Source organism: Xyrauchen texanus, chromosome 24 (assembly GCF_025860055.1).
Source record: "Xyrauchen texanus isolate HMW12.3.18 chromosome 24, RBS_HiC_50CHRs, whole genome shotgun sequence".
NCBI lineage: Eukaryota > Metazoa > Chordata > Actinopteri > Cypriniformes > Catostomidae > Xyrauchen > Xyrauchen texanus.
In genome coordinates, this window is record NC_068299.1 from 9,679,026 (window position 1) to 9,689,988 (window position 10,963).

Consider the following 10,963-nt stretch of genomic DNA (forward strand, 5'->3'; position numbering starts at 1 on the left):
TTTTTAATGTGTAATTTTGACAAAAGATCATTTAACTAATTTCACTTTTATTGTCGACTGAAACTGAAGTGTGCATAGTCTTAAAGCAAACACCAACTAATGAAATAGGACAATGTTTTATATCTAGGATGTAATTCTGCTCTTCTTGCGAAATCCCCAAAAATGTCCATGTCTGTCCTTTTCATGTTAGACGTTTAATTGGTTTCAGTTTCGTTTCCCAAAAACCACAAGCCCAGAGGTTTAAGCTCAAACTTCATTCAGAAACTATGCTCAGTTCAACAGCATATAAGCCTGGATAATGTTTTCTTTTGAGATGTATCCCTGTATCATCTAATCTGTAGAATCTTTAATGTTTGTTAAAATAAACCAATTAATATATTGATGACCGTCAATGCTGCCAAGCGCCTTCTGTTTCAGTTTCGTTTGTCCTTAAAGAAATACCTCATATTATTGGGCGTGGTGCCGCCTTTAAAGCCCCTGCTGCATAGCACATGCATTTATTAGCAGCACACATCAGTCTTGTGCAGGAAAACATTTTCCCATTCTTCGGCTGTTCTCACTCTTTGTTACCTTCGAAATCATGCCGGTCGGTAAGTATCCAATTTTCTTATTTCACTGTCGACTTATTGATATTGCGGCACATTTCGCGACCGGCCCGCTCGGTTCTCCCGATGGACAGTCCGCCCCAAACAACTTCAGGTGATGTAGATCGCAAAGTGTGAAGGGATTATAATGCAAAAATACTAAATAATTAAATACAGAAGAAAGGCTCCGCTGAAGCAAAACTTGCCTGTCGAGCATCTTTAAAGGAAACACCCCGCCATTACATCTTTAATAGCGTTATATTTAATGCGTCATAGCTTTATTAAAGTTGAAATATTACGAAATCGGATCATTAAAACTGCGAAACTGGCAATTCTCTGTGCTGTCAGTGCCTCTTCTATGAGTTGAGTGAATGTCCTGATCTAAGGGGGATGAAAGTATTTTTGGTGCAAATCAAATGAGCACCTGTGACAGTGTTATTTGTAGTTGTAGAGATTAGCTACACATGTGTATCAGTAAATTTGAAGTCACAGAGAAATTTATTTTAAGAGTTGCAAGCTTGTAGATTTATTTTCTCTCCCACAAACACAACACAACAGTTACACCTTCTCAAATTCTTCATTGCAGGTGCACAAATCCTTTACTACGAATCACAAATTAAGAAACTCATACGCTCACATTTTTGCTACAGTTGTTGCTGATTTTGATACACCGTCTGGTGCACCTGGACATATCATCAGTGATGTAACCTAGGATCACGGGGGTTTCGGGTCTTTCAACAATCAGACCCCTCCCCTAGGCGACCCAGCCGGGGTGATCAAGTCCCAGCTTATGTCCAGGTGGCGCTACTACCCTACACGCCATGCCTCTCCTCTCCTGATCCACAGCCACCTTGATGCTACTTCTGCAGCATCAGTGGCCAACTTGATGGCCCTTCGCTGACTCGCCCCTGTGATGCCAAGCATTTTGTAGGCCCTGCAAAGGGAATGGCCCACAAACCCTCGACATCCCACTTCGACAGGTTGGCATATTGCCCGCCACCCATTGCTCCGGCAACCCTCCACAAGCTGGGAGTACTTTGCCCTCTTTCTTTCGTTGGCCTCCTCCATACGGTCCTCCCAAGGCACTGTTAACTCTAAGAGAATCACCTGCTTGGAGGCCTCTGAGGTGAGCACAATGTCAGGCCTTAATGTTGTTATGGAAACTGCTTCAGGGAACTTCAGCTGCTTGCCCAGATCAACTGCCAGCTCCCAGTCGCGCGCCGTTGCCAACAGGCCAGAGGAGGTGCCCCGGGCAGCTGGTATTGACTTCTCCCCAGCTCTGACAAAGGCTGTGGTCTTCACTGGGCGAAGGCTCTTGCTGTGGCTAATTCCACTGCAGATAGAATCCGCTACGGCTTTTAGGACCTGGTCATGCCGCCAGCGGTACCGCCCTTCGCCCAGGGCTTTTGGACAGCAGCTCAGGATGTGTTCCAACGTTCCTCTCCTCTGGCATAGGGGGCATGCTGGTGTCTCCACCTTTCCCCAGGAGAAGAGGTTGGATGGACTTGGCAACACGTCGTAGACCGCCTGGATCAGGAATTTTATCCTGTAGGGTTCAGCCTTCCAAAGCTCAGTCCATGTGACTTTGCGCTCCACTGTTCGCTCCCATCTTGTCCAGGCGCCCTGTTGCCGCATCCCAGCCATCTGGCAAGCTCATTTCTCCTCAGCTCCTGCACGCACCTCCTCCAGGATCAGGGACCTCCTCTCTTTCCCTTCTACCTTGTCATAGCGAGGAGTTCTTCTGCTGCCCAGGCCAGCTCTCCCATGTGCCACTGAGCCCACCAACACCCTTTGCCGTAGCCTTGACTCTGCGTTGTCCACTGCCACGGCAGCCCTCCACTTCCGCCCTGTCCTGACCTCAATCCCAGCCTGGGCAACCTTTGGATCACTGGAATCCCGATACTGTAAGACCTCCCTGGACCGCGTCACCATGAACTCCTCGCTCAGGCTGCTCATGGGAAGCTTCAGCTTGTTGTTCTGCCCATATAGTGCAATGCTACTCAGGCTTCGAGGCAGTCCCAGCCACCTGCGCAAAAACCTGCTAATCCTCATCTCAAAGCCCTCCACCGTTGAAATGGGGACTTCATACACCAAATATGGTGCAAAACACATTCACACACCCGCATCATAAAATGTGAAGTCATGGACAGATTTTGTTCATCCGCAAATCAGTATGTGAATTCATCCAATGAGAGTTGCACACTTGCAGAATATTCTCTCACAAATATTTTATTTTTTCTTTGATATTTTTCTCGCACAAACACAAGTACAAAACTACAACTGCTTGAATCTGCTGCTACGAGTCTCAAACACAGTTTTTCTCGCGCTCTCCCTTCTGCACCACATGTCTGTGTAAAATATGGAGCAACAGTGAGTTGTGCATCTGTAGAGGCAGCAGGCGGGCACTGTTCAGAGATCAGAGAATTTTGGCCAATCAGAAGAGCTCGTTTGGGCGCCTCTCCATTGACGGAACATGACGCCCGAACAGGGAGAGAAAAAACAACAACAACAAAAAAACTTCCATGAGAATTGAATTGTAACTTATAAAATATCAAATTAAATATATGTTTCATTTAAGTGCTCTGATTTCTTAACTTGGTAAGAAATGGTAAGTCAATTCTTTAACTAGTACCAAAGCTAGAGAAGAATTGAAAATAGACAGAGAATGATTTTTATATTTATGGTACTTTGTTTATGGTTATAGCTTAACTAAACGTCTTTTCTGAGTTTCATCATTTTTGAACACCTTGTATTATTTATTTTCAGGACTATTCACCATTATTGGGGTTACAGCTGGGGCTGGTAAGATATTTTCAGTATTTGCTTCTGTCTAATGAGATGCTTAATAGAGACAATCCTTGTCACCATGCTAAAAAAAACAGCCTGTGATTAAATTGATGCAATGAGCACTGGTGCAGTTCATATTAAATCACTCTCCCCTGCAGAATGTTTATTTTTATGGACAAGATTATTTGTCAAATTAGAATGATGTTTTAGAAATCATTGGCAGTCTGAGTGGGTTTGAGTCGTTGATTTTGTACATTGACAGATCACTAATTGTAACGCACACAAGTTGAGACAGTCACAATGTAAGTCAAAAACTGCGTTTATTTGCAGGCAGGCAAAAGTACATACAAGGGGCAAATCCAATGAAGAGTAGTCGTGGGAAGCGTAGGGTCAAGAGCCGGGGAATCAAAGAGATGAACAAGGGGGCAGATCTAGTGAGGGAGGTGAACGATAGCGGGGGTCGAAGTGGGGAAAACAGTTAACAACTATGGACAAGACAAGACGGGATAAGCGGAAGCGAAAGACAGGGAAACGAGAGGAATAGGGAGTTGGCAAACTAAGGGGATAATCAAGAGTGGGGAAGTCAAAACTAGACGCGACTAGCGGGGGTCAAAACACGGGAATCTAAATACAATAACCAACGGGAAACAAACGGAAGGATAGTGTATTTATAGGGGCGAGAACAGGTGTAAACAATGACAGGTGATAGGGACGAGTGCAGGTGTAACTAATGTGTGGGGACAAGAAGCGCGTGAGTGCAGGTGTAAACAATGTGTGAAGATAGGAAGCGCGTGAGTGCAAGTGGTGATAATGTTCAGGCTGATTGAGGCGAGTGCGCCAGAGGGAGGAGATATTTTACGAATAAGAGAGCCCGGGGAAGCATAGTGGGCGTGAGGGCTCGAGCGAGCAATGCGAGCGTCCGAACTCGAAGGGGGCGGAACGAGCGAGTAAGCACAAGGGAGTGCGCGTGTGTGAGAAGGGAGATAGTGTGCGTGTGTGAGGAAGCGGAGATGGGGCAGAAGAACGGGGTTCGTGACACTAATCTGATGATTTAATGCATTGAGCACCGCTGTAGTTTATGTAACACTCTCCACAGCTAAATGTAATTTTAGCGACATCAAGCGTTAAGTCGCTTCATATGTGTAGGCCTACAGAGCTTAAAACCTGCCAAACAGCTTGGGCTGGTTTTAGCGTTTTTCTGTCATCAAGTAGTGCTGTAGATTTAAATATTAAATGGTAAAGAATATTTTTCTAGGATTATTTACTAGGATGCTCAGCGCTATTTATGTTGATTACAGCTGGTGCAGTTGTGTTGGCTCCACTGGCTCTCACTGCAGCTGGATTCACCTCCGCCGGTATCGCAGCAAGTTCTGTGGCGGCCAGCATGATGTCATCAGCAGCCGTAGCCAATGGGGGTGCGGTGGCTGCAGGAAGTTTGGTGGCTGTCCTCCAGTCAGCAGGTACCTGTGTTGAAATTAATTACTTCTATAGGTGCAACTAAATTTATGACACCTAATTGACCCTTAGCTTAGCTTAGGTGGCTCACTCTGACAAGCTCTGCAGAACTCCCCATTGGAATGAATGGGAGACTGCCGTGAACGATGCAATTTTTGGCTAAATATTCTCATAAACAGAATGGATAATATTTTTACGTGGGCTGGTATGAAGAGTGACATTGTAATGCATATTTATCTGAGGTTTTGTAAAATAAATAATTCAATTACACAGTATTTTGTTTAAAAACTGTGGAGACTGAATCAGAATCAAGGCAGATGATTATTACAGTCACTTGAAAAGAGAAATACTTAACCCATTTAAGCCCACCAGCAACTATAGTTGCCGCAGTGTATAGCTGTCATTTTCCTTTTGTAAGTATTTTTCTAGATGCTATACATGTTTTATATCTCAATGACTTGCAAGAAAACAACCAAATTAAGGATTTCAAAAAAAAAAAAAAAATGGTGTTCACTTCCTTCCTGTCACATAACGCTGTCAACTTCCTACCCCTTCTTCCAGGAAGCATGGCAAAGTCAAACCCTCCCAATAAAAGGTCATTTTCATGTTACTACTAAGTATTTTTTTTTTTACATAATTATATAAATCTACATAATCATGAAGGTCTCTAGAATCACATAAACAAAACAAATATTACAAGATATCTATAGTGTCTTGTATACTTATTCAATAGTTCAAGCGGCAACAATAGTTGCCGGTGGGCAAATGCCTTGTAAGTACATATATCATTGGGAAATGGGGTATACTGTGTTAATAGGTTAATAAATCAAGGTTATTGGTCTTTTTAGTGCTTTTTGCTTTTATAATATTCCACCTAAACATAACTTAATTGATTAGTTGCTGTAGTTTTTCAAACTTTTATGATATTATGTCCTGTAAGGGGCAAAATATTGAGACCCCTTCATCCAGTTTGGATGCGTTTCATTCTTATCAGTCAAGGACCCTAATACTTTTTATGACTAGTAGCTTATGATTCCATTATAATGTTGAAATTCAGACAAGTAAAGAGTTTACATTTACATTACTTTATGAAATCACCTACAGTATAAAGACTGAAATGCACATATCTCCCATATGTGCATTTCAGTCTTGTGGCTGTGTTGACCTGTGACCAATGTGTAAACCGTTACCAGATTGGCATCCGATCAAAGAAGTGGTGTTGGCCATGCTACAGCTGGGCACACAACAGTGCTATGGTCAATGCCTGGTGTTATTACAGGCACATGAAGGTGTAATGGGAAGTGGGAGGTGAGGCTGCAGGGTGGCAGGTTGGAAGGATGGGGTCTATATGTTAGGTGGCATGACACAAAAACAAAACATGTATTTATTAATTATTTAATTCATTCAAAACCCACTAATTGAAAATGCATTCTTTCATTCATTCATACCAGTCATGTAAAGAGGGAGACAGAGATCTCCTCTCCTAACAAAGGCTGGTTGCCCAGAGTTTTCTCCAGCACCATGGGTGTTAATGCATTAATTATATTTATTTTCATTTAACTTTTTGATACACAATGCCCTGTTAGGGCAACTTAATGTCTGCACTATGTTCCACCACTACCCAAGTAAATGGATTTGTTGATGACTGTTTAAATTCCCATTTATTCAAGATAATTTCAACATTTTAATAATTTGTTTTCAAATTCAAGAGATTATAAGCTAGAAGCAGCTTTTTTGGGTTTGCAGTGAATGTCTTTATACTTTTACACATAATACATTTTTTTATGAATAAAGATTGATCTGTTGAAAGCAGTTATTTTGAGAAAGATGCCAAATGTTCTCCTCCTATTCAAATTTGACATTGAAGGCGTGCATACAACATATTTGCCCACCGGCAACTAAAGTTGCCGCACATTCAAATATGATTTTCAAGAAGAAGAAAAAAAAACTTGGGAAAATAAATGCAGAACGTGTTCATATAGGACACTATTAACATGACTATATGCATGAAACCATTCAGAAATATTTGGGCACAAATGGGTTAATTGAATAGCAATTACAGATCTAATAACATTAGCAAAATTAAATAGAACTGTTTACATCTCATAACATGCTCATTTTGATGCTGTGAACTGTTTATTTAGCTACTATCACTTTACTATGACTTGAATCAATATATGAATTAACGTTCAGTTATTAGCTTTAATTTACCTTGGAGCAAATGTAGGTGTCGTTGCAGATATTATATGTCTGGGAATGAGGACTGACACAGTTTAATCCATAGTATGCTCTACTCCAGATTTATTTTATTTTTTTAAGAAAGAAAACACAACATGTATTCTCTCTGGGTAACCTGTGTCACTATTACAAATGATCAGGCATCAACGTGTTTAAAAACATTTTTGGATTATTTAGATAAAATCCCACTTAAAATTATTCAAACGCACATAAATTCCATAGGCATCCTTGGAAAATAGCATAAGCATGTCAGAGCAATGGTGGCAGGGCAACAGTTGCTATGACAGGGTTGGTCAGAAGCGCTGTTACGGAGGGGCTTAGCGAAGGGTAAATTAATGAAGGCTATTGTGTTCTGAAATTGAGGAACGGTTTTCACCGCACTGGATTAGCCTATGTTTGAGTATGATTATGCCAGTTAAATCTTCCTTTTGAAAGTCTTCAAATTAAAGACATGTCTGTATTCTTTAAGTTAAAGACCTTCCATGTTCTCCCTGATCAGGTGCTGCTGGGATGTCTGCAGTGGTTACAGCAGGTGCGGCATCTGTGGGCGGTGCCGCGGGTGCTATATTAGGTGGAGCTGCTGATTTGTTGAAGATCTTCTATTAATAAAAGGTTATAAAAGGCATTTGGCAGCAGCATGCATGTCATGTTAAAATGTGCACAACTCTTAATGATAAAGATTGTGTTTTAAAATAAGAAGCAGCTTGAAGTAGTTTGCATTCTGTCATTAAAGTTTAAAATTAGTCATTTTCTGAGGTTTACTCAGATTGTGGAAATGTAACTTTGTGACTGTAATGTGACAAATATTAATAAAACATTTTTACTTCAATTTCATGAATGGGTGCAGATGTTAAAATAAATGTTCAAGTTCTCATGTAAGAACTGGGTTTTTGGTGTATTTAGACTTGTGGCTACATAAATAAACGTACTGCTTGCTCCAGTCATTTAGAAAATGGACATAAACTGACATCAAATACACTGCATGCATATAACCCTGACGTAAGTGTTACCCCCAGGGCCACAATAATATATCTGAAGAGAAAAAGATATTCTCAATGGGTCTGAGCTCACTAAATACTTTTAAATGAACAAATATTTTGAGTGCCGAGTCCGGGGTTTCACAAGACCCTCTCAACTTGTATGAAACAATAATCATATAAGTTCAAAGGTGTATATGTGACCGCAACCTGAGGTTTTCGCCAGCTGCAGATATCCAACTGAATGAATAAACCATACAACAGTATTAGTTTGAATAAACTTTAACTGTATTCTCAGTATGAACCACTTATCTTTCTTCAAATCAGCAGTATTACTGATGATCACAGTTTACACATTAAACAAAAACAAACAAAACAACAGAATAGCAATTGTATGTAAATACAGAAATGACAGGCTCAACAGCACTGTCTTGAAATAAACCAATAACACAATTAATAAAATCAGTACAAATTCCAATCAGACCTGTGTATTGTTTATGTGTTTATTGTTCAGTGTGAAAATTACTGCAAAATCTCCTCAATCAACGAAGAATCCTCTTTTCCATATGCTCCATCCTTTGACTAATGATCGTCCTCCATTTTTGGGACCTCCAGCGTTGCTCTCTCATGCCCGAACATCACCGAACACAGCTGAAATATGCCCACAAACTCAACACAAACTCCAAATATTGGGGTGGGTTACATAAGGTTATGTAGTCTTATTGTTGTTTATTTCATCAGCTCATCCTGCCTGGATCACATGATTCCCACATGACTGCTGTGTTCTGACAGTGTGGTTGGAAGAGCCTTGTTTGAAGATGAATTGAATTCTACCGTAATACATATACAGCATGTGCAATATATTATAGTTGGGATGATTAACTATTTGACTTTGTGGAAGAATTATTTATTGTGATTATTACTATTAATACATGTAATTATTTATCAAACACTGGTACCTTTTATCACTGTTGGCTCTGTCTTAAACAAGTGATAGCCCACTCAAAGTGCATGACAGTCATTTTTACAACAGTAAAGGGGGTTTTAGGCACCTCTTAAACACACAGACTTGATTGGCTGATTGCTTGAATGATTCATTACATTTAGAAGGTACATTTGAGCCCTCAGCGCTTCACATGTTAAAGCTGTACTTTTTCCATGTTGTTGCTAGAATTTAGCTAAGCGCTCAGAAATTTGATGAAAAGTATCATGTTATCATCCAGTGGCTGGTTTGTCCTTGCCATTTAACTACATGAATCAAGCCGATTACATAGTCTAAAAGCAAACACCAACTACTGAAACAGGACCATGTTAGAATTTCTGCTTCTCTCCTTACAGAGTCTGATCATATGTCCTACTAGTCCTCTGTTCTTATGATGTTTGCATGTTAATTTATTACAGTTTTAGTTTCGTTTCCAGAAAAGGAGCCACCTAGTTCTTTATCTAAAACTCTAACACACAAGGGCTCAGTTCAAGAGCATTCAAGCCCTGCTGAAGTTTACTGTTAAAATGGATCTCTGTAAGTAACTTCTAATCTAACTGCAGAATCTTACATATTATTTTTATCAGGCATTACCAACCTTATGTTACCAAACTAACTTACTAAGGGTAATGTAATTAATTTATTTTTATTTATTTTAATCTCCTGTTTCAAGATACGCTGGCTCTAGCTGGTGCAGGAGCAGGTAAATCTAATACAAATGTTTTAATATTTGTTGTTGCTTGAATGTTTTTATAATTATTAATTTTTTAAAGATCCCTTGAGTTTCAAATCACTTAATTATTTTATTATTATCATTGTTATTATTATTATTTTAGACTACTTTAACAAAGATATAAAAATCAGGAATAGTGACGTTCACCCCTAAATATTTTGAGAGGCATTAAATGATTTTTATTTATGGTATATGCAAAAACGATCCAGCTGAACTAGTACGTTTATACAAATATGCCGTATTTTCTCAGTCGCAACAGTTGTTGCAGCACCTGCCGTTTTAACGGCTGTCGGTTTCACCGCAAGTGGAATAGCAGCAGGCTCTGTTGCCTCCTCACTGATGTCAGTTACCGCAGTGGCTAGTGGCGGTGGGGTCTCAGCCGGATCCGTGGTAGCAATTCTTCAATCCGCTGGTGAGCCAAATATCAGGCATATAAATCATTAAATGAACATCTCCCACTTGAAATTATGGAATTGCTTAGAGGTTTGGTCATTAAAATGTTTAACTCCTGAAATAATTTCTGTCATTAGGTGCTGCTGGAATCCCTATAGTGGCTAACGTCGTCATGGGCGCTGCGGGAGCCGTTGTGGGTGCAGCTGCCGGTATGGCTAGCAACGGCACTGCGTAACTAATCATACTTGTCTTAGGACTATGTAACTTAGGCCTACTAGTATATATGGTATGTACTTGTCATTCTAAGACCTAGGCTATAGCCTTTATAGGGATATACATATTAATTGAATCTGCCTGTTTATCAAATTCTTAAAAAATAAAACAATAAATTATTCTCATATATCACGGACTGTCTCACATGTATTTTCTTGTAAGTGTTCATTATATGTGTAAAACAAACAAAAATATAGGTGGATTACTATAATTAGCTTATCTCTTTGAATAACGTAAGCAAATGTTATTTCACTGTGAGTGCTCAGAATTCTTCACTCAAACTTAAGTTACAGTTCAGACTCCTCTTAGAAGTGCAAAGCAGCTAAAATGTGCTAGCGAAGTGGTGGGTTTGGGGCTAAATATAGCAAATGTTTAAAGCCTAAACTGAACCTCTTTATGTCACACGGTCTGTGTTTGAATTGTTTTTTTAAACCTTCAAATACATAACATCATGTACAGCAGTGATTCTCAAAGTGTGGGGCGCTATCTCAAATCACTTCACACTCATTCAACAAAATTAGTGACAAGACACGCAAGAACC

General features: G+C 40.0%; 2 protein-coding genes across 2 annotated transcripts; both read left to right on the forward strand.

Moving 5' to 3' along the window:
- Positions 1-455: 455 nt before the first annotated feature.
- On the forward strand, positions 456-7,904 carry LOC127617882 (interferon alpha-inducible protein 27-like protein 2A). The gene is made up of 4 exons (XM_052090021.1): positions 456-590; positions 3,351-3,386; positions 4,670-4,831; positions 7,564-7,904. Exons 1-4 carry the CDS (start codon positions 581-583, stop codon positions 7,668-7,670), a joined length of 315 nt encoding a protein of 104 aa, XP_051945981.1. The 5' UTR covers positions 456-580; the 3' UTR covers positions 7,671-7,904.
- Positions 7,905-9,504: 1,600 nt separating this feature from the next.
- Positions 9,505-10,548, forward strand: LOC127617883 (interferon alpha-inducible protein 27-like protein 2A). Its single transcript, XM_052090022.1, has 4 exons — positions 9,505-9,560; positions 9,697-9,726; positions 10,007-10,168; positions 10,287-10,548. Exons 1-4 carry the CDS (start codon positions 9,551-9,553, stop codon positions 10,382-10,384), a joined length of 300 nt encoding a protein of 99 aa, XP_051945982.1. The 5' UTR covers positions 9,505-9,550; the 3' UTR covers positions 10,385-10,548.
- Positions 10,549-10,963: the final 415 nt, after the last annotated feature.